We start from the raw sequence: 24,949 nt of genomic DNA on the forward strand, positions 1-24,949 counted from the left end.
GTCTCTTAGCAATAAACTGAAAAGGTCAAAGATTTTTACCCAAAGTCTCATTCTCAAATAAATGTCTATATTGAATGGTATGAGAAATGGGGAGGTTGAAAAACCCACTCACATTTGTATTCAAGTAATAATCAAATGCTGTTATATACTCATCCTTCACCTTCATCTTTAGATCTCTGGATACATCTTGAATGACACACAACGTTGAGGCTTTAAAGACACGTCATCATTTCCCAAGAAATATCTTCACAGTAAGATGTCTCAAGATGTCTTCACAAATATGTCTAAGGACGTCTTAAGGCATAGTTATGGCTGAAAAGAAATCATCAAAATTTGCATATTAACAAAAAGGAGGGAAAGATTCAAATGTTAAGTCTTATGTCCCTTCAAAGTGTTGGGATGAAAGATCGACAGAGAAAGTATGTGAAAGACAAATAAATCAGAGAGAAGAATGGGAGAGAGGGGTTGATGGAGAGAGAGCAGGGGGCAGGTGGAAGAGGGAGGAGGGATTTCCCTAAGGGGTCGATGTGTTTGTGCTTGCTTTGCGCTCTCTCTCTCTCTCTCTCTCTGTCGCTCTCTCTCTCTCTCTGTCGCTCTCTCTCTCTCTCTCTCTGTCTCTCTCTCTCTCTGTCAGTCGCTCTGACACTCAACGGAATCACACTCAACACCACACTCTCACTCACTCACTCTTTTTGACACAGAGGCAGACACACACACATATCCTCAGTGTAACGCGGGGCAAGCACACCACAAACAGCAGAGGAGAGGAAAGAGGAAGAAAAGGAAGGAGGGAAATAAAGGAGGAGAAAGGGAAATATTGAACGGAATTATCTAACACTTAGATTTTCTCAGAGACTTTGAAAGGAGATCAGACACGGAGGGAGTTGAGAGAAGAGGAAAAGAGGAGGAAGACAGAGGAAACCCTAGACACAGGTTCAGTGTCACAGTGACTCAGGTAAGACCTCTCTCTCTCTTATTCACACACTGAATTTTTCACACACTTTTAATATTAAGATCCTTTGAAGTATAAAAATATATATACACAATACCGTTCAAAAGTTTGGGGTCACTTAGAAATGTCCTTGTTTTTAAAAGAAAATGTCATTTTTTTGTCCATTAAAATCACATCAAATTGATCAGAAATACAGGGCAGACATTGTTAATGTTGTAATTGACTATTGTAACTTGAAACGGCAGATTTTTTTATGGAATATCTACATTGGCGTACAGAGGCCCATTATCAGCAACCCTCACTCCTGTGTTCCAGTGGCACGTTGTGTAGGCTTATCCAAGTTTATCATTTTAAAAGGCTAATTGATAATTAGAAAACCCTGTTGCAATTATGTTAGCACAGCTGAAAACTGTTGTTCTGATTAAAGAAGCAATAAAACTGGCCTTCTTTAGACTAGTTGAATATCTGGAGCGTCAGCATTTGTTGGTTCAATTACAGGCTCAAAATTGCCAGAAACAAAGCACTTTCTTCTGAAACTCATGAGTCTATTCTTGTTCTGAGAAATTAAGGCTATTCCATGCAAGAAATTGCCAAAAACGGAAGATCTCGTACAAAGCTGTGTACTACTCCCATCACAGAACAGCACAAACTGTCTCTAACCAGAATAGAAGGAGGAGTGGGAGGCCCCAGTGCACAACTGAGCAAGAGGACAAGTACATTAGAGTGTCTAGTTTGAGAAGCAGGCGCCTCACAACGTCAACAGTGAAGAGGCGACTCCGGGATGCTGGCCTACTATCGATTAGCTAACACAACGTGCCATTGGAACACAGGAATGATGGTTGCTGATAATGGGCCTCTGTACGCCTATGTAGATATTCCATTAAAAATCAGCCGTTTCCAGCTACAATGGTCATTTACAACATTAACAGTGTCTACACTGTATTTCTGATCAATTTGATGTTATTTTAATGGACAAAAAAAAGATTTTATTTTAAAAATAAGGACATTTCTAAGTGACCCCAAACTTTTGAAAGGTAGTGTATATTTGATGTTTAATTTGGCCTTAATTGGCTATTAATTTTATTTGGCCTTATTTGGCTATTAGTCCATACAAACGCATTGAATAACAGATTCACTACATGGAACCATAGACAGTCCCCAAAAAATGTGTTCTGAAGTGTCTGTTTAGTACCAAAAATAAGTGGTTAAATACATGTAAAAAAAATATATATATATAAAAAATGTTTGCCGATCTTTATTATATCTCTCAGATATAGGAAAGATCAGGAAACATTTACAAATTATACATGTACTGTATAGTTCCATAAAATGTTTCAACTGGCAAGTACGTGTTTGTGAGAGCCTCACTTTTCCACAGAGGGGTCATATTAGTGTGTAGGCCAAACTGCTCGGACGCTACAGACAGACGTTGGCAGATTGGCTGTATCGTCTTAAGAGGAGTCCCAAGACGCTTGTAGCAGTCATAGAGCGAAACGGAGAACACCATTGTGTTCGTGGGAGTCTCATCTTTCTATAGAAGGGTAATTAACCTCTCGGACGCTACATACGATTTTGTGAGAGAACCTTTTTTTGGGGATATCTCATGGTCTGGCAAACACCGCTTTAGCTCTGTCACCACAGATGCATAAGTGCGACATCGGGGGATGCGGTGGATTGAGATGCATCCAAGGCAAAAACACTGATATCGGTAGCTAAAACAGACAGATTGTTATGTGGATTTTTTTATTATGCTAATTACATTTCTGCAGGGGTCCGGACATCGGCTCTAGGGGTTATCCTAAATTCAATGACATGGTGACATTAATTGAAGTCGGTAGCCAGTGGGAGTGGTCTGTGAATGTCACTTTGGTGTGTGTGTGTGTGTGTGTGCGCGTGCGTGTGTGCGTGTGTGTGTGTGTGTGAGTGTGCGAGATATAGATGCTGGTAGAGAGAGGAAGAGGGAGAGAGAGTGAGAGAGGGGGGACAGATAGATGCTCACAGAGAGAGAGAGAGAGATTTATGATATGGTCTTTTAAGCAACAGCTAGTGGAGAACTTGTGGTATGTGGATAGACAGGTAGTGGTGGACACAGCATGTGTTGTGGGCTGCATATATTACACACCCATCGTGAATCACAACTCCAGTGAAGTATAAACCACAACTGCCTTGGACTCTGAACATCATATTCATGATAGTCATATCCGTCATGTTGTAAGCCAACCTCTCTAACTAATCTGGCATGTGTGACAGTCACTGTACGAGCAGTAGTTCACAACTCCAGGGTAGTGAAAACCAACCACAACAGTCTGATTCAGTATGTGAATATTATGTTCTTGATCCTGTCATATCAATCATGTTGTGAGTAAGCCAACCAACCTCTCGAACTCATTCAAGATTCATTGTAAATCAATTGCCAAAGTAGGGGGTTTTACCATTCTCTTTTTATGCTAATTTAAAATGAACCCACAAAATGTATATTTTCAGATTTCCCCTTCCCATTTCCAGCAAGCTTGAGGAAACCACCAGCCAAAGGAGTAAAAGTAAAACTATCCAAACAATGTTTGACCTTTGTAATGTTTGGAAAGTGTAGATGTGGTCCGAGAGATACGGAGGGAGCGATAAAGGGAGGGAGTGACGGAGAGGGGGAGTGATAGGGAGGGGCGAGATAGAGAGTGGGGGAGCGATAGAGAGGGTGAGACATGGTCAGAGTGAATAGAGCCTCTGTCTCTGAATCAGTCACTAACCGGGACAACAGCACCATGTGATGTGAGGAGTTGTGGCTTTATCTTTATCAAGACATCCTGTGGCTCATCAAAACAAAATCCCCACATGGCCGGGTCAATGACCGATTCAGGGATAAACCTTTTACGACGCCAATAGTGGTACCATTACTTTGTTTTAGCTGTCTTAGAAAGTCATGTAAAAAAAAATCACATAGTACTGTACTTTGAAAAATAGTTATTTTTATCATACAGAGTGTGCCCAGGTGTACTGTACATGTAAAACCTCTCTTCATTCAGACTGCATTCACCTCCTAAGCAGAGTCACAAAGGCACTGTTACATATGGATGAGGTTGACTCTGTCGTAATACCGTACCCTGGCTTTGACACACTGTGTCCTCAAGCTAACTGAGTCAATGCTCAGTCAGAAACTATGATGCATGTGTGGGAAAATGGATTGAACCCATATTGATAAAGCTGCTGTTGACATAGAGATATGGAAGCCATAGAGAGGGTGTCAGGTAGCCTAGTGTCTCAGATCGTTGAAGAACCCCCTAATTGATCCTGTAAATCGCTCTGGATAAGAGCGTCTGCAAAATGACAAAAAATGTTAGAGAGGGACAATGAAGAGATAGGTGAGGAGGGGGAGAGGTTCAAAGATAAACAGAGAGAGTGAGAGAGATATACATAAACAAGAGAGAGAGAGAGAGAGAGATACACATAAACAAGATAGAGAGAGCGAGAGTAAAAGAGAGAGAGGACAGACAGTTCATACAGTGTGCTTCAGTGGTTATAATTACATACATGAGAGAGAGAGTGAGAGACAGAGAGAGAGAGAGACAGGGAGAGAGAGAGAGAGAGAGAGAGAGAAAGTCACCCAGCCTCCCTGTGCACTGGCCTGCACTGTATAAGGGGTCTCTGTCCGTCACTGTGTCACCTGGCCCTGGTCACTGAGTTTCACCTGGTCACTGAGTGTGTGAGTGCAGGCCAGGCTGTGTGGAAACTGTGTGTTTGGGCACATTAGGAGGCATTAGCAGGGGGAGCTTGCGAAGCAGCTGTGAATAATACATGGACATTATTTATGAGCAGAGAGCATGTCCTCTGGAGGGCAATGAGGCGCATGCTACGGCTACACACTCCAAAAAGTTACAGTGGGAGGGGGGACGGGAAGTGTTTGTTTACTTTACACTGTAAATCGATAGAATCGACAATACCTTTCCCAGTATATTTTCTCACCAGAAATAGCCAACTGTTGATAATGTTGAGGTCATCTAGCGGAGTGTTATTTAACTAAGTGAGTGTGTATTTAGCTGAGTGCTAACAGTGTGTGTTTACAGGAGCTCAGGGAGAAAGTTCATTCATCTGGCAGACCTCCACCATGTCAGTTAGAGTTGGGGCAAAGATCCTCTCACCTTACAGTACGGGTGGCACAAGTGCACAATGACCTCAGCTCATCATAGACACACACACACACACACACACACACACACACACACTGATCTTTGTGGAGACAGAGTCAGTGTTTGCTAGACCATCACACTCCAGTTGGTTTAAGGAGAGGTGACAGGACCACCCACTGACCACCAGATGGACGGAGCAGGAGAGGTCCCACATTACACAGACACCAACAGACTTACGAACGGATGGACACACAGACTGTGTTTCTGGGGTTGGGCTAGGTCTGGCTCTTTTGGTCTGGGGTTAGCTCTTTGGGGTTGCTGGGCAGTGGTTAAGATAAAGTGGGATAAAGTGGGGCAGAGAGTCAGAACAGTGAGCTCTGGGTGGGCTGTTTGGGTGGGCCTAGTCTGTGTGGTCATGAAGCCCCTAGGTAGGATTAGGGTCAGGGGAGAAGGGTAGTAGGGTGGAAGGCTGGAGGGAAAAGGGCATCGAAGAGGAAATGCCAATATAGGACTGGACTCTAAAGACCAAGTCCTATAACACACCCATTGACTGAAAGAACTTCCATGCTGTTGTGTCAATCAATCAAATCCAATCAATCCAATTTGTATCATATTTCTCTGTTTGTACAACTGTAAACTGTCTGTCCCCTAAAATCAGACCAAGGACACCAGACAGTGACATTGGCAAATCTCTGTTGGGCAATACTGTACTACTGTACATGGCATTGGTTTGACCTTGATGGTGAAAACACCATAGGAGGGGTTTAAGCTGAAAGCCCAAGGTGGGAGTGAGGGATGAGGGAGGGACTGAGGATCGCACTCATTAATTTCCGGTCACAATGAGAGCCTGAGGACTTGGGGTATGGGGAGAGGAAGGGTGGAGAGGTAGGGTGAGAGGGTGGTGAGCAAGAGGGTGAGGAGGGCGATGGTAATAGTCTTAAGTGCTTGGTCAATCAAAACCCCCCTGCTAAAACCCTGATGTTCTAATGTTTCCACCTCCGCCCCCCTCGTCTCAGTGTGTGTGTGTGTGTGTGTGTGTGTCAGTCTGGAGAAGCAGTGGGGTATACAGCACGGAGGCACACGGGCTATTAGATATGTCACAGAAAACCACTATGAGAATACGAGGGACAGCGAGAAGGACACAGAGAGAGAGAGACAGAGAGAGAGAGAGAGACAGACAGACAGACAGACAGACAGACAGAAAGAAAGAAAGAAAGAAAGAAAGACAGAAAGAAAGAAAGAGCCGCCCTCTTCCCTTTTCATCTCACCTGCAGAATCAACTAGCCCTGAAAATGGACGGCGCTGGAGCGTTGGGGCCATACCCAGCCGGGTATATTACTTCTACCACTCCTCTTTCTTTGTCAGTTCCTCTCTCTCCCCCACTTCCTTCATCTCTCCATCTTAGTCTCATGGTCCTAGGTGAAAGGGTTACAAAGAATGATTTTAGGTCCTTCTCTCCTCATTCCTCAGTAAATGTTTTTTATTTTATTTAACCAGGCAAGTCAGTTACAAACACATTCTTATTTACAATAACGGCCTACCGGGGAACAGTGGGTTAACTGCCTCGTTCACAGGCAGAATGAGAGATTTTTACGTTGTCAGCTCCGGGATTCGATCCAGCAACCTTTCGATAACTGGCCCAACGTTCTAACCACTAGGCTACCTGCCGCCACTATCATCTTATTTACTATTTCTCTTTCTTTATTTCTCTCCTTCTTTCCCTCTCTCCTCCTGTCTTCATCTCTTCCGTACCCTCTTCCCATATTAAATCTAGAAAGGCAGAGTTCAGGAAAGTCACCCAATAAAATACTACTTGAGTAAAAGTCTAAAAGTATTTGGTTTAAATATACTTTATTATCAAAAGTAGATGTTAAGTATCAAAAGGACAAATAAAAGTGTAAATAATTTCACATTCCTTATATTAATGCAAACCAGACGACACAATTGTATTGTTGTTTTTTTAAATTACAGATAGCCAGGGTCACACTCCAACACTCATAATTTACAGGTGAAGCATTTCTGTTTAGTGCTTCGGCCAGATCAGAGGCAGTGTGTGAATTGGAGCATTTTCCTGTCCTGCTAAGCATTCGAAATGTAACGAGTACTTTAGAGTGTCAGGGAAAACGTATGGAGTAAAAAGTACATTACCTTCTTTAGGAATGTAGAGAAGTAAAAGTAAAAGTTGCAAAAACTATAAATAGCAAAGTAAAGTACAGATACCCCCGCAAAAATACTTAAGTAGTACCTTAAAGTGTTTTTACTTGAGTACACACCACTGTTCACTAGCCCATAATGATATTGACCAGACAGACCTCCCCCATATGTCTACTTGCCCCCATTCCAAACACCCATACGCACATCCCCCAAACCACATACACACACCCTTGCTCATATACAGTACAGTACACAGATGTACACACACCCTGCCCACACACATAGATCCTAATTGACTCTGTCACAGACTCTCGGTGGACACAGACTCTCGGTGGACCCAAACACAGACACACACACACACACACACACAGACAGACACACACACACACACACACACAGACAGATCAGAATTGACTTTCTCTTGACAACAAACAGCCAGTGAAATGAGTGACTGTAGTTTGGTACCAGGAGCTACACAAGCACACAAGATTCATCACGGCTTAATGAGAAAGAGGAGTAAAAGAGGAAGTGAGAGTAGCCCACCTATCCTGCTTTCACTCCATCAGTGATCCACGTGTCAAACCTGGTTGTTTATATCCACTGTGATGTAATGTGCGAGATAGTGACAGCAGGCTGTCAGAGCTACAGTACGTTACTGTGTGAAAACCAACATATGTGCTACATTGGACAATGAGCATGTAAACAAGGGTGTGTGCGTGAGGGGGGGAGTTGTGTGTTTGAGTGTGTGCGTGCACACGTGTGTGTGTGTATTGGTTGGCTGATATGTGGGTGAAGGGAGGTGCCTGTATGCTTCTGTGCGCTCTTAGCTACCTCTGTGCTCTCTTAGCTACCTCTGTGCGCTCTTAGCTACCTCTGTGCGCTCTTAGCTACCTCTGTGCGCTCTTAGCCACCTCTGTGCACTCTTAGCTACCTCTGTGCGCTCTTAGCTACCTCTGTGCACTCTTAGCTACCTCTGTGCGCTCTCAGCTACCTCTGTACGCTCTCAGCTACCTCTGTGCATTTGTTTCAAGCCTACATCTGTGCATGTAACTGTGTGTGTGATTCAGCATCAGGAGTCAGCGCTCCACACTACACTAGACTGTATCGTGGGACCTTCTGGTGCAACTAAACAGACTGACAGCCAGCCTGTTATCTTTCTCTTTCTGACTGTCTGTCTGTTTTAACCTATCCAAATCTAAATGGCACAGGCTGCCATGTTAACACACACACATGCACACACACACGCATGCACTGCCCTATGCCAGACTGCCATGAACAGTAAACTCACACTCCAGACATTAGCATGGGGTGTATGCCAACGCCTGCGCCCAGACACACTTGCATGCCAGAGGCATCTTTAATTAGATCCCAAACACACACACACACACACACACACACACACACACACACACACACACACACACACACACACACACTTTCTTTTACAAACACATATACACTCCCCCGAAACACCCTGTTTTTAACCCAGACACCCCCCTGCCCATCTCTCTGACACACACACACATACACACATCACCATCCTCATTATCAATGCGCCATACACACACAGACTATAGAGAGCTCTTTTGAGTGTTTGATACGATTGACCCAGATCTTAAAGCGCGAATGGCTGGGGAGGGGAAGAAAAGTGTGTCTGGGGTGGGGTGTGTGTGAGGCGGGAGAGGGTTGGGCGGCTGGTGTGGAGTTTTTGTAAAGAGTCTAATTTGAAACCCATTCGGGCATCGGTGGGCAGATTTCTGCAGTCAGTGTCTTTGCTGGAGAGAAGGGGAGAGAGACCGAAAGAGCAAGAGGGAGAAGGAGTGAGAAAGAGAGGGGTCAGGGAAACAGAGACTTTCTGGACCCAGATAACAGGCGTTATCTCCAGAACGTCTCTCTCCCTTTCCCCCCTCCCTCTCTTTTCAACCCTCATTCTTCTGAAGAACGAGATCTTGGGAAACAGAAAGGGTAGCTTGCCTGTGACAGGAGTAGTTCCTGACCATGTGAAGTGAACAGGAAACACGAATGTTTACCTAGTCACGTCATACAATTAGATAGTATTCCAGATCCTACATTTGACTACAGCTTAAAATGTTCTGTCTTTGTTGTGAAAGCTAGCTTCGTTGTGGTAGCTAGTTTATGGAATAGCAAGAAAATGTTTGAAGTAGTCCCAAACTCATTAGTATGACAGATTTGTCTCTCTCATGTCCTTGTTGAATTTGTTTATAGAGACTTTCTGGACCCAGATAACAGGCGTTATCTCCAGAACGTCTCTCTCCCTTTCCCCCCTCCCTCTCTTTTCAACCCTCATTCTTCTGAAGAACGAGATCTGATGTTCAAACTTAAGCCTGTTCATGTAAAGGAGGAGTACACGCCGAGGGGCTTCTTAAGGCTTTAGGAGTGCCTTTTTGGCACACAAACACACACAGATACTATAACAAATTCAGATGCTGCATGGGCTCAAGAAGACATCATTAGTCTTACTCCTCAAGGTTGTGACCAGTCTGTCAATGAAATAGACGTTGTCATATAGACACATTCCCCCAGCCGCATTCTGAAAAGTCGCACACACAGTTCTTCCCCAGAAAGGGTAGCTTGCCTGTGACAGGAGTAGTTCCTGACCATGTGAAGTGAACAGGAAACACGAATGTTTACCTAGTCACGTCATACAATTAGATAGTATTCCAGATCCTACATTTGACTACAGCTTAAAATGTTCTGTCTTTGTTGTGAAAGCTAGCTTCGTTGTGGTAGCTAGTTTATGGAATAGCAAGAAAATGTTTGAAGTAGTCCCAAACTCATGCAATGAGTATGACAGATTTGTCTCTCTCATGTCCTTGTTGAATTTGTTTATAGATCTCCCTTGGATTATTTTTGTCTATCCACACATGGAATGAAAATATAATGAGACTATATGAAGATTTTCTTTGTCATTTGTGTGTGCAAATACGTTATATTGAATAATATGGTTGGGTTTGTTGTGATAGTTGTCTGAAAGAATGATAACACATTCACAGTAGTAATATATGCCATTTGGCTGACGGTTTTATCCGAAGCGACTTGCATGCATTTTTCAGAAGGGTGGCCCCAGCGGGAATTGAACCCGCGACCCTGGTGTTGCAAGCACCACTCTCTGAGAAAGAGAAATGAGGAGACCGAGAGAGAGAAAGGGGTAGACCGGGATAGAGAAAGGAGGAGACCGAGAGAGAGAAAGGAGACCGAGAGAGCAACAGAGAAACAAATGGAGAGAAGGAGACAGTAAGAAATAGAGAGAAAGAAACAGTCATAAACAGAGAAACAGAGAGAAAGACATAGAGAGACTTTATCTACTGTCCAACAGCCTTGGTGATATGGCTAGGCTGGCAATCAACTAGATTTCACCATGCCACCCCCTACTAGGGCCAATCTCATTGCCTGCGTTACACACACACTCCCGCTGAGAACACACACACACACACACACACACACAGACTACATCTGTCCCCTCCATCCCTACCCGCCTTCCCTCCATCCCTCCCTCTGTCCCTCTGTGCAGGATAATCCCCGACACCCCCAACCACAAATACCAGCACCCACCAAAAGATAGTTCTAAGGCACAGAACGGCAAACAGAGATATGTGTTCATATGCACACACACAAAGAGTAAACACATGCAGATTGAGATACAAAGTAAGAAGCAGCTCACCAAACCATGCAATATTCAAACTAACAAAATCCACACACCCATAAACTAGCCAAGAAAAAGCAAGAGGAGAAAGAGAAAACAGAATAAGCACTGCTATATTATATAGTATATTATCAGGTTTCAGGTATGACCCAGATGCAAACAGTGTCGAAGAAACAAAAGTATATTTATAGTACAGGGGCAGGCAAACGACAGGTCAAAGGCAGGCAGAGGTCGGTAATCCAGAGAGGGTGCAAAAGGTCCGGAACGGCAGGCAGTCTCAGGGTCAGGGCAGGTAGGGGTCAATAATCCAGTGATGTGGGGCAAGGTACAGAACGGCAGGCAGGCTCAGGGTCAGGGCAGGTAGGAGTCAATAATCCAGTGAGGTGGGGCAAGGTACAGAACGGCAGGCAGTCTCAGGGTCAGGGCAGGTAGGGGTCAATAATCCAGTGAGGTGGGGCAAGGTACAGAACGGCAGGCAGGCTCAGGGTCAGGGCAGGTAGGAGTCAATAATCCAGTGAGGTGGGGCAAGGTACAGAACGGCAGGCAGTCTCAGGGCAGGTAGGGGTCAATAATCCAGTGATGTGGGGCAAGGTACAGAATGGCAGGCAGGCTCAGGGTCAGGGTCAGGGCAGGCAGGGGTCAATAATCCAGTGATGTGGGGCAAGGTACAGAACGGCAGTCAGGGTCAGGGTCAGGGCAGGCAGGGGTCAATAATCCAGTGAGGTGGGGCAAGGTACAGAACGGCAGGCAGACTCAGGGTCAGGGTCAGGGCAGGCAGAAAGGTCAAAACTGGGAAGGACTAGAAAACAGGAGCAAGGGAACAAATGCTGGTAGGTTTCACGAAACAAAACGAACTGGCAGCAGACAAACAGAGAACACAGGTATAAATAAACAGGGGATAATGGGGAAGATGGCGACACCTTGAGGGGGGTGGAGACAAGCACAAAGATAGGTAAAACAGATCAGTGTGAAAGTATATTACATCTATATTTCACAAATAACTAAATTCATTAAAGTTTCCTCTCTCAGCCTAGAAATACTGTTAGTCCATGTGGAACTCTCACAGCCCCACTCACCATGGACAATCTAAGCCTTGTGTTGTTGTGGTTTTTGCATGGTGCCAAATTGGAGTCACAAGGAGTAGCCTGCTGTCTGCTAGTGGGAGAGAAGCTCTCCTATTGAACAGAGCTGAACTCAAAGCTGGCATGAGCAACAAGACCTCACAAAATTGTGAAATTGACTTCAGAATTCAACGTTTGCCCACGGGAGGTAAAACATAGATTTTTGAAGGTTAAGTTGAGGCAGTCATTCTGGTTAAGGGTTAAGGTTTGGGATAAACAAATAAAAGACATGTGCCTAGCACTGGGATCTGCCTGGGCTAGAGGCCCTCCTCTGACTCTATAATGAAACACCAATCCCTCCCCATTCACTCATTACTGTAAGGTCCACTATTAATATGATAGGTGTCCTTTTTTCATGACTTGACCCTTCATACCAAGTATCTAAAAGTAACTGGATGTGCATACACATACTACCTCTGAACTCCTCTCATATCAGCCGTCTCTGCCAGTGTTGTGATAAGAGCGAGAACATTCATGATGTACTGTGTTTCGGACTGTTCCCAAAGCAAGTTTCTGCCACTCTATTCTTACCGAAATAGTTTATTTTTTATTTTTTTTAAGTTGTGCGATTAGAACATTTCAGGGAACTGAGTGTGATGCAAGGTGGGATTGTAGAATGATTCATTGATGAGTAGATAAGAGGTTTCTGTGTGCGTTACCATAGCCTTTAGGGTAATTCCTCAGCTATCATGTATTATATTCATGTCTGCATCTTCATGTGAGAGATATATATAGGGATATAGGACAAAAAGGAGAGGGGAGAGAGAAAAATTTTGAAAGAGGAGAGGAGAATATAGCGAAATGGGGAACGAGAATAATAATAATTTATAAAATGGCTTTTGTAAAGAGAGAGCGAGAGAGAGGGTTCATTCCACTGGTCAATGATCCAAGGCCAGCTCAGTTAATGACCTACCATTGTGACAATGAGTCATCATAATGCTGGATCAAATGTACATGATCCTAGGGGCATTGGCAAACACAATGTAAGTCACTTAATTTATGTGCCCCTAATTGCACCGAATACTTCTGTTTATCCTACAGCTAGTGTATGCAGTAATCATGAGCCTATGAACCAGAGTTACACTGTTAGCACTGAGGCGGTGTGCAATAGTAGGAAGACCACTTTGTGCAGCCCTGCACCCTGCTCCAAACTAAATTACATGAGTAAGTCTACTTCTGATACGCTTCCCAGTAAAGCATTAAAAACAATCAAGCATCCCAGAAAACTGATAAAAATAGCCCATATATGCAGCTTGAGAAACAGGGTCCATGAAGTCAATAACTTGCTTGCAACAGATGACATCTCTGAAACTCTCTGAATACCTTTGATGATACAGTGGTAGCAATACATGGTTATAACATCTACCGAAAATACAGAAATGCCAACGGGGGAGGTGTTCTGGCCAATATTCAGAACCACATTCCTGTAAAGCTTAGAGACTGTTGAAGTAACATGGCTACAGGTTAATCTGTCTCAGCTAAAGCCCATTCTTGTGGGAAGCTGCTATAGACCACCAAGTACTAATAGTCAGTATCTGGATAATATGTGTGAAATACTTGATAATGTATGTAATATCAACAGATAAGTATATTTTCTTGGTGATTTAAATATTGACTTGCTATCATCAAGCTGCCCACACAAGAAAAAACTCCAAACTGTAACCAGTGCCTGGTACAGGTTGTCAGTCAACCGACCAGGGTAGTTACAAACAGCACAGGAATTAAATCATCAACATGTATTGATCACATCGTTACTAATGCTGCAGAGATTTGCTTTAAAGCAGTATCCAAATCCATAGGATGTAGTGATCACAATATATTAGCCATATCTAGGAAAACCAAAGTTCCAAAGGCTGGGCCTATAATAGTGTATACGAGGTCATACAATACATTTTGTTGTGATTCATATGTTGATGATGTGAAGAATATTTGCTGGTCTATGGTGTGTAATGAGGAGCAACCAGACGCTGCACATGTAAAAACTGACTGTTAAATACCCTTGGATTGATGAGGAATTGAAAAATTGAATGGGAGGGATGAAGAGAAATGTATGGCAAATAAGTCTGGCAACCCAACTGATTGGCAAATGTACTGCAAATTAAGAAATCATGTGACTAAACTAAATAAAAATAAACTATACTATGAAACAAAGATCAATTATATAAAGAATGATAGTAAAAAGCTTTGGGGCACCTTACATGACATTTTGGTGAAAAAAAAGCCTACTTGGCTCCATCATTCATTGAATCAGATGGCTCATTCATCACAAAGCCCACTGATATTTCCAACTCCTTCAATTACTTTTTCATTGGCAAGATAAGCAAACTTAGGGATGACTTGCCAGCAACAAACGCTGACACTACACATCCAAGTATATCTGACCAAATTATGAAAAACAAGAATTCTCAGTGTGGAAGAGTTGAAAAAATTATTGTTGTCTATCAACAATGACAAGCCACCGGGGTCTGACAATCTGGATGGAAAAAAACTGAGGATAATAGCAGACGATATTGCCACTCCTATTTGCCACATCTTCAATAGCCTACTAGAAAGTGTGTGCCCTCAAGACTGGAGGGAAGCTAAAGTAATTCCGCTACCAAAGAATAGTAAAGCCCCCTTTACTGGCTCAAATATCCGACCAATCAGCCTGTTACCAACCCTTAGTAAACTTCTGGAAAAAATTGTGTTTTACCAGATACAATGCTATTTGACAGGAAATAAATTGACAACAGACTTTCAGCATGCTTCTAGGGAAGGGCACTCAACAAGCACAGCACTTACACAAATGACTGACGACAGGCTAGGAGAAATTGGTGATAAAATGATTGTGGGTGCTGTCTTGTTAGACTTCAGTGCAGCTTTTGACATTATCGATCATAGTCTGCTGCTGGAAAAACGTATGTGTTTCGGCTTTACACCCCCTGCTATAATGTGGATAAAGAGTTACTTGTCTAACAGAACACAGAGGGTGTTCATTAATGGAAGCCTCTCAAACATAATCCAGGTACAATCAGGAATTCCCCAGGGTAGCTGTTTAGGTCCCTTGCTTTTTTAAATTTTTACTAACGACATGCCACTGACTTTGAGTAAAGCCAGAGTGTCTATGTATGCAGTTGACTCAACACTATACACGTCAACTACTACAGCAACTGAAATGACTGCAACACTTAACAAAGAGTTGCAGTTAGTTTCAGAGTGGGTGGCAAGGAATAAGTATTTCTAAAACTAAATATTTCTAAAACTAAAAGCAATGTACTTGGGACAAAACATTCACTAAACCCTAATCCTCAACTAAATTTTGTAATAAATAACGTGGAAATTGAGCAAGTTGAGATGACAAAACTGCTTCGAGTAACACTAGATTGTAAACTGTCATGGTCAAAACATATTGATACAATAGTAGCTAAGATGGGGAGAAGTATGTCCATAATAAAGCACTGCTCTGCCTTCTTAAGAACACTGTCAACAAGGTGGTCCTACAGGTCCTAGTTTTGTTGCACCTTGACTACTGTTCCGTCGTGTGGTCAGGTGCCACAAAAAAAGGCAGCAATGCTGGCCCTTGGATGTACACAGAGAGCTAATATTAAAAATATGCATGTCAATGTCTCCTGGCTCAAAGTGGAGGAGAGATTGACTTCATCATTATTTTATGAGACATATTGACATGTTGCATGCACCGAGCTGTCTGTCTAAACTACTGGCACACAGTTCAGACACCCATGCATACCCCACAAGACAAGTCCCTCTTCACAGTCCCCAAGTGCAGAACAGACTATGGGAGGCACACAGTACTACAGAGAGCCATGAATACATGGAACTCTATTCCACATCAAGTAACTGATGCAAGCAGTATAATTAGACTTAAACATTTGAAAAAAAACACCTTATGGAACAGTGGGGAATGTGAAGCAACACAAACATAGGCACAGACGCATGCATACACAATAACACACGATGGTATACACACACATACACATGGATTTAGTACTGTAGATATGTGGTAGTGGTGGAGTAGGGGCCTTAGGGCATACAGGGGGGTGTTGAAATCTGTGAATGTATTGCAATGTTTTTAAAATTGTATAAACTGCCTTAATTTTGCTGGACCCCAGGAAGAGTAGCTGCTAATGAGGATCCATAATAAATACAAATACAAATTAGCAGAGTAGAAGTCAAGCTGAATGCGCATGCAGGAGGGATCTCGACAGGAGGGATACTTCCCACTGGGACACAATGGTTGAATCACTCCAACATATCAGAACAAAAATATAAAAGGAGTCACAGGACACACACTGTGCTTCCAAAACACAAGATCACATGATTTGCAAGCATGCACCAAATTCCCACTGGGCATTGTACACTACACCATCATTTATAATGGTAGCACATAGTGATTCTTTCCACTTTGTCCCATTGAAGCACACTGGCTGATGGAGAATCATGTAGTATTTACAGCTTTATCCATATATGATTTCCAACATATATTGATGTCAAATTGACATTTACAATATTACAGTGTTCAGCAGTTATCAAACTATAGGGGTACCAAATGACAAGGACAAAAAGCAGATACTTAGATTGAATATGTATCCTTGTGAATGTGTTCTTTTGATGATCCAACCTTGATAGCTGACTTGATGAAGGTAATGATGACAAAAGAGACAACAAGCAGGAAGACTAGACAAACCCTTCAGCCTTGATAGCTAACTTGATGAAGGTAATGATGACAAAAGAGACACCGAGCAGGGAGACAAGACAAACCCTTCAGCCTTGATAGCTAACTTGATGAAGGTAATGATGACAAAAGAGACACAGAGCAGGGAGACTCGACAAACCCTTCGGCCTTGATAGCTAACTTGATGAAGGTAATGATGACAAAAGAGACACAGAGCAGGGAGACTAGACAAACCCTTCGGCCTTGATAGCTGACTTGATGAAGGTAATGATGACAAAAGAGACACCAAGCAGGGAGACTAGACAAACCCTTCAGCCTTGATAGCTGACTTGATGAAGGTAATGATGACAAAAGAGACACCAAGCAGGAAGACTAGACAAACCCTTCAGCCTTGATAGCTAACTTGATGAAGGTAATGATGACAAAAGAGACACCGAGCAGGGAGACTAGACAAACTCTCGGGGCGGCTGGAGCAACAACATTCCCCTAAGGTGCAATTAAAAAGGAACACAGGAACCGAACACTGACGAGGTTCTTCTCCAGGACCACACAACCCCCCCCCCCCACACACACACACACACACACACACACACACGCAACAAGTGAATAAATAACTCAGCCCCATCAGGCTGGTCTGAACACAATAACAACAATAGAAACAGAGAGACAATGTCAGAGGAAGGATCATGTTACATGTATTGACACCGCTGTGTAGTGATGTTAAAGCCTGGTGAACACAGACACAGCAACAAACTATGTCATCATGGTGCCTTGACTTTGCAATCGCTTTCTACAAATCCTCCTTCTGTGACTGGTTGCCTGTCTGTTGAGGACAAGTGACAGACAGAACCACCCACATCAGGACTGAGAGATACCCTACTTATTCCACCAGATTAATAAGATAGAGATTTACGATCTAAATTGTGTGGAACTGTTCATTCTCTGATGTTAGTCCACATCCACATAGTTCAGTGTCCATCACTTCCATGTGGTTATTAAAAAACAAATTGAACTTGAACATTAGCCTACTTTTACCATTTGACATTGCACCAAATACTTTGTTTTTTTCTTTCAATTAATGATTTAATTAACAATATTGCTCCCCAGAGGGGAAACTGAGTTTGACACATGCAGGGACAATACGCACTAGGGCTGGTATCTTTCAAGGGTTTTAGTTAATTCGAAATAATGCCATTGTTCACTAGAATCGTTTTTCATTAATTGGGCTATTTTGTATTTAACAATATGGTCTATATACTAGAAACTAATGGACACATGGACACCGATATAATACATTTATAATATATGAATACAGTTATTAAAATATAAATGATCAAAGTTACAATAGATTGCCATTGATTTTATGTTAATTGCCAAAATCACTGAAGGTTCCAGAGACTTTCTAAATTACTGGTAGCTTTGAAGCCCTAATACAGACAAAAAGTTCCAGTCTTCATGAGTTCTCTACCCTAAATGTAGCTCATTTATATGACCTAAAATATGAACTCAGATATTTAAAACTGCTTTTGACAGTGGAAAATAACTCTTCATTTGCAGGCTCTTCACTGAAGACCCCTGGATCCTGAACCCATTTCACCTAGGAGCCCCTACCCCCACCTTCCTCCTCGCCCCAGCCCCACAGCCTGTGGGTATCTTCCTGTACCTGTGTGTGTACCTCCCCCCTCCTCACCTTCCCACCTCCAGAGCCCATAGTCCACCATGCTGTGGACTGTTCTCCTAGCCCTGCTGGTTCTCCTATTGCTGCAGACCCAGCTATGTGTCTGTCTACGGGTGCTCAGAGTTGCCGGCTATTCTTCCCCCTCATCCTCCCCCTCTCGTAATGCCACCAAGCAGCGACTACCTGGAGCCATCATCATCGGCGTGCGTAAAGGTGGAACCAGGGCCCTCCTGGAGATGCTCAACCTCCATCCGGACGTAGAGGTGGCCAAGGCTGAGGTAATGATAAATAGAAACATCATCATGACCATCTCAACTTAAATTGTACAGCACTTTCACACAATAGACTACTCTTTAACATAATGGTATGAAAATAGTCATGCAGCATAACAGAATGAAAGAACAAGATAAAATCCTAGAATGCAGACTTTACAGAAGGACATTTTTTTGGGGGGGGGGGGGGGGTAAGGTATTAAACAACCCTACATACTTTCTTTTTAGGTGCACTACTTCAACGTGGAAGAGCACTACCGGCGTGGGCTGGCGTGGTATCGTGCCCAGATGCCCTTCACCCTGCCTGGGCAAGTGACGGTGGAGAAAACCCCTGGCTACTTTTCCTCTCCACAGGTCCCTCAGCGGGTCTGGGAGATGAACCCTGCTGTCCGACTCCTGCTGATCGTCCGGGACCCTGCTGAGCGCCTCGTCTCCGACTACACCCAGGTTCTCCATAATAGGGTGACCCGCCACAAGCCCTACAAGTCTCTAGGTAAGTTGCACCAAGGTTAGAGTGGTGACCCAGTAACCGAAAGGTTGCTAGTTCAAGTCCCAGGCGATAGATAATTGGGGGCTGCTTGTGTCAGATCATTACTACCACCACCATCATTCACTTGAGAAATGCAGTTAACAACAAAAATGTAAATCCATCCAGTGCTCCATACCTCAGATCCTGTTCCTCTTAACCTATATGTGTGCTAAAAGTTCGGAAAAAGCAAAGACAATATACATTTCTGCTCTAAATATTATATTATATTCTACTCTATTTCATGTATTCTATTGTAGAAGAGCTGCTGCTCCGCCAGGGCCACATTGACCCGGCCTACAAAGCCCTGCAGAGGAGTCTGTACCACCAACACCTGGACCGCTGGCTGGAAGTCTTCCCCAGGGAGCAGGTCCATGTGGTGGACGGAGAGGCCCTCATCAGAGACCCCTTCCCAGAGCTCCGGAGGGCGGAGAGGTAATGTTATACCTAATGTAATTTTTGGGTGTGTTCCAAAAACACACCCTTTGGTCAAAAGTAGACATTATAAGATTCTGACCTTACGATCACTGATCATCTTCCCTGTAAGGTCGGAACGGCAGGCTGCCCAGGAAACCATGGAGCCAGCATGAGATATAGCTCAGGAAAACATACCTCAATCCAGGGATGGAGATGCTAGGTAGCCAAAGCCACAGCAGATATTTTCAAAGGATAGTCAGTCAATCAGCTCCTTTGTTGTTCAACATGACATTCCATAATGGGATGGCTAGTCAAAAATACTACACTATATAGGAAATAGGGTACAATTTGGGACACAGGCTTATACTTGAATAAAATGGCCTAAGTTACACTTTATCACCACGCACAACCATGCTTTTTGAATACATTTAGCCTCATGTCTATTGTTGCTAAAATTCACAGAGATGAGCACCCCAAACACAACGAACTGGAAGTTCATTGAAAGGACCCGGAAATAGCAGTCTTCTTCTTATTCATCTTATATGTTATTATGGCGTTCCACAAACCCACGTTAGAGGTGCATGCCGCCACCTACTGTACAGGTGGTAAACTATAGAAAAAATATCCATTGTATTAAAGGGGGATAAAAACGATATCATGTAAACAAACAAAAACAGACACAAAAAAATAACATCACATCCATACACAGGCTGAGGGGCACGTGAGGGCAGAGCATCCTTTCACAAGATTTCTTGCAATGCCTCGGCTGTAAACTCACGGAGTCCCAAAAAGCATACTGCTGCACGATAATTCAAATGTTGTCTGATTTCTTCTTTGTTTGTGCTGTGCAGTTTATGACCACTGCAATAAATGCTGCAAAGTCCACCTTTTCTACATGTTATATATCAGGATCCCTTGATTGCCGAGAAACATTCACTGGTGCAGTCTCAATTACCATTGCGTCTTCAACGCCACTCGCTCCTTCAACACGCTCCTTCTCCACCTCCAGATAGGAGACAAGCTGGACAGCCCTTATTCTCCCCACCTCTGTCTCCTTCACCCTAACAGCGCAATCCAGGGACTAGGGCATATGTTCGCCACCACCAGTGGAGGCTCCTGAGGGGAGGACGGCTCATAATAATGGCTGGAACTGAGCAAATGGAATGGCATCAAACCATGTGTTTGATGTATTTGATATCGTTCCACTTATTCCTCTCCAGCCATTACCACAAGCCCATCCTCCCCAAATAAGGTGCCACCAAACTCCTGTGGCCACCACAGTTGCAGCATATAACCTCAGCTGGCATACGATTCCCCCCCCCCCTATCTGCATACACTTGAGGCATGCCCAAATCTTTTGCACTTATTACACAGGAGGAGCTTAAGAACAACAGCTCTTAAAGGATATTGCCTAGCTTTACATGAGAAGGGAGAGACATTATAATGTGGACGAAGTGGGTTTCCTTACTCCATTCGCCACACAGGTCAGTCATCATGCACAAATCACTTCATCTACTTCCTCAGGTATATCATCTGCATCCACTTTATGAGCAACCCCAGAGGCAGGCGCCCTGCTTTGTAAATCCATACACAAAACTGCATTAAAAAAAGTATGTAAAGTATGCAAAGTATATTCCACGGACACATTTGCGGCTGCCACCAACGCCACCTCACCCAATGCACCCATGAAACTTCTTAGCTTCCATCACAACTTTACTTATTTTGTTTCCTTTTTTTCATGACTGACGCCCTCTCATTCTCACTCTCATCTTTATCCGACCCGCCATCAGTTTCGAACAGAACATCCATTTCTGCCATCTTCCTATTGACCTGAATAAAAAATGGCCTCCAAGAGAAGATCCTTTCATGGCCCACCTGTTACTTTTGTCTGTATGTAACTTATATTGTGTAAAATGCTATTCAGTTGCCTCATTGAGGAGATTAAAGTTTTTAATCTAATCTCATCTAATGTAGGCCGTCATCGTAAATAAGAATTTGTTCTTAACTGACTTGCCTAGTTAAATAAAATAAATAAATAATCTATAGGTTCCTGGACCTGCTGCCCCGCATCACTCCCTCCAACTTCTACTTCAACACAACTAAAGGTTTCTACTGCCTCCTCTCTGCTGGGGGCCATGACAAGTGTCTGGATGAGTCCAAGGGGAGGCCCCACGCTCCTCTCAGCTCCCGGGCCTTCAGGAAGCTCTGCCGATACTTCAAAGAACCCAACCGCCTGTTCTTTGAAATGGTGGGACGTTCCTTCTCCTGGTGCTGACTGTGCATCAAGAAACAAAAGGCCCTTTATTGCTCTGATACCAACTTTAATGGGACAGAGAGAGGGGACAGACAGGGCCAACTGGAGATATTGGCCATAATAGCAAATATTTGGGATGCCTTTGAAATGGTCACCTGTTCCCTATGTAGTGCACTACTTTTGGGCAGAGTGGGTACCATTTAGAACGTAATCTTAGAGATTCTTAGAGACACTAAGAGCAGGTCAACAGTGAAAAGACATTGGCCTGTGTGAAGTTACTGTTGATTGATTGGACGGATAGATAGATTGGTGTGTTGACTGTCAGGTAGGCGGGTGGATGGGATGAATAGATTGCTGTGCAGACTGTTGGGTGTGCGGATGGATTCATTTATGTGTTAATTGAAGGGTGTGGGAGGATGAATTGACTGAGAGATGAAAGGATAAAACCACAGATGCACACAGACGATTTTAAAGATCTTTAGAGGTGTTACGTTTTGAATGTTCTCAATTGTCTTACTGTCAATGAGCTGAACCAAGCCAGGCCTGGGAGTGAAAAGCACAACAAGCATAGACTGTATAAGATAACTCTCACTGAGGGAAATTATTTCTAACTACCCATAGAAATAGATGGTGGGTACATTCAATATGGCAGCTGGTCCACCCATCACGGAACATTGACTTGAATGGGAATATCCATTCTAGTGATCTGTTTTTTTTAAATCGTACTACCTACTGGAGAACATGAACTGAAGTGCCCATTCTCTAATACTGTATGCCTGGTGGTCCTAATAGCACCTGATCATGACTCTTGCTGGTGCCTGTCATTGTTGGCCTTGGTTGCACAAACTGGAATGAAATCGAGTTTAAGAAAATAATTACAATAAACTGTGCCATACAATTGTATCGTGAACAATCACGACAAAAACAAATCTTGTCGTTTTGATGGTCATTAAAATGAGTTTCAGAACAGATACCATTGGAGGAAATGTATAAGTGTACAGAAAATAGAGGGTAGAAGAATGCTTTGAAATTAGATGGGGCTCATTGTTGAACTATAACTGAATGCTTAATTGCATAAAAGGTCAGTCCATCTGAAGATCTACTGTCCCCATATGAAGCTATTTCAAACCGAGTCTGAAGATTGATACTGCTTACCATTTTCACAAAATCGTTTACCATTGTAAAAAGTATGCCTGTGAGCTAAAATAATGTCCTCATTTAGATAATCATGTGTACTTATCTTGTTATTATTCTAATATTTTACTATCAAATGTTCAATAGAAATGTATATTTTTGGGATTGTTGAATTTAGATTTTAAGGTGTTTGAGCTGTAATGCATTGTAAGTATGTTTTCTAAAATCTTCTTCAATAAATGTGTACTGTTGTACTTTAACCCAGAGAAAATATTTATATTTAATAGAACATAGCGATGGGAAAACGGAAAGGTGACAGCAATCTGTAAGTTATTGAGAAAGGACATCAGTTATGATAGTGAGTCAAGCAAAAATCGGATTTCCTGTAATCTACCTATTTCCTGATCTCCCGGACAACTAGCCTTTCCCCTGCCTGTACTGTTGCCCTTTTGGACCCTTGTGTATGACCTTCTGCCTGCCCCTGGACCCAGCTACCTGCCTCCTCCTGTGGTTCTTTGCAATAAACACCTGCTGCGCTTAAAACCAGCTCTCTGTCTCCCATCGTGTTCATTACACATATGTCCTCATATGTCTCAGCAGGTCAAATACATAATAACACGTAGGGCTTTAAATACACATACAGTGTGTTGACTTTTAACAGTTGTGTGTAAGTCTAATACATGTATTAGCTCTACACTTACAACAGTTACACGTCAGCACCCTGTATGTGCTATTCTAAAATTAAGTAAAACCACAATCTCTATTATTATTATTATTATTTCTAACTACCCATAGAAATAGATGGTGGGTACATTCAATATGGCAGCTGGTCCACCCATCACGGAACATTGACTTGAATGCTTCAATTATGAATGGTTCATAATTATTGGTAACCTTGAAAAGATTAGCAAAAAAGTATATATATATATATATATATTTTTTTTAAGTGAAATTATATTATTTTACACCAGGGTTGCCAAACTGGAGGCCTGCGGGTGTTTTTATTTAGCCACCCAAGTTAGTGATGCTTAACCAGGGACCCATGACCAGTGGAAGCAAAATAGCCCCATAACATCAAAGAAGCACCACCATATTTCAAGGGAAAGGGGATAACTAGTCAGTTGCACAACTGAATGCCTTCAACCGAAATGTGTCTTCTGCATTTAACCTCTGAATCAGAGAGGTGTTGGGGGGCTGCCTTAATTGACATCCACATCATCAGTGCCTGGGGAGCAGTTGTTATTCAGGGTTAACTGCCTTGCTCAAGGGAGGAACATCAGATTTTTTTCTACCTTGCCAGCTCAGGGATTCAAACCAGCGACCTTTCAGTTACTGGCCCAACACTCTTAGCCACTAGGCTACCGCAGGTATGAGGTACTTTTATTCATATGCTTCTGTTTTATCAACGCCAAACCCACCACTGGTGTGCGGGTGGCCAAATAGCGCTATTTTCATGTCATCTGGCCATACCACCGCCTGGAGTTTGATAAATGGCACTGGCACTTGGACTGGAACCCTGCTTTGGGTAAGATGACCTGAAAATAGAGTTATTTGGCCACACACACACCAGTGCTGTGTTTGGTGTTGAAAAACAGAAGCATATGCAGAAAAGTACAGTAAAATATGGTGGTGGATCTTTGATATTATGGGGCTATTTTCTTTTTAGATAGCAGTGTGTTGTCTGTAACACCAGCAAGACAATAACCCCAAGCACTAATCAAAATCCACAAAGAAATGGTTAATAGACCACAAAATCAACATTTGGCAATGGCCATCTCAGTCTCCGGACTTGAACCCGATTGAAAAGCTGTTTTGAATAGAAGAAGGCTGTCCATAAGAGCAGATGAAGGAGATCAAGGATCTGGAAATATTCTGTATGGAGGAATGGTCTAAGATCCCTCCCATCGTGTTCTCCAATCTCATAAAACAGTTAAGAAAAAGGCTTAGAGTCGTTATCCTCGTAAGGGATTGTAACGCTCAATGA

At 43.0% G+C, this 24,949-nt stretch overlaps 1 protein-coding gene across 2 annotated transcripts; it reads left to right on the plus strand.

Annotated features, from left to right (window-relative positions):
• The first annotated feature begins 651 nt into the window (after positions 1 to 651).
• On the plus strand, positions 652 to 23,505 carry hs3st1l2 (heparan sulfate (glucosamine) 3-O-sulfotransferase 1-like 2). Of its 2 annotated transcripts, XM_064973349.1 has the most exons (6): positions 652 to 955; positions 18,242 to 18,640; positions 18,863 to 19,127; positions 19,421 to 19,595; positions 21,368 to 21,467; positions 21,624 to 21,779. In XM_064973349.1, the coding sequence occupies exons 2-6, from the start codon at positions 18,404 to 18,406 to the stop codon at positions 21,678 to 21,680; spliced, it is 834 nt and encodes a 277-aa protein (XP_064829421.1). In that variant the 5' UTR covers positions 652 to 955; positions 18,242 to 18,403; the 3' UTR covers positions 21,681 to 21,779. The 2 variants fall into 2 exon arrangements, with proteins under 2 accessions (XP_064829421.1, XP_064829410.1); XM_064973338.1 differs by lacking the exon at positions 21,368 to 21,467 and having other exon boundaries at positions 21,624 to 23,505.
• Positions 23,506 to 24,949: the final 1,444 nt, after the last annotated feature.

This window comes from Oncorhynchus masou, chromosome 1 (genome assembly GCF_036934945.1).
Source record: "Oncorhynchus masou masou isolate Uvic2021 chromosome 1, UVic_Omas_1.1, whole genome shotgun sequence".
Classification (NCBI taxonomy): domain Eukaryota; kingdom Metazoa; phylum Chordata; class Actinopteri; order Salmoniformes; family Salmonidae; genus Oncorhynchus; species Oncorhynchus masou.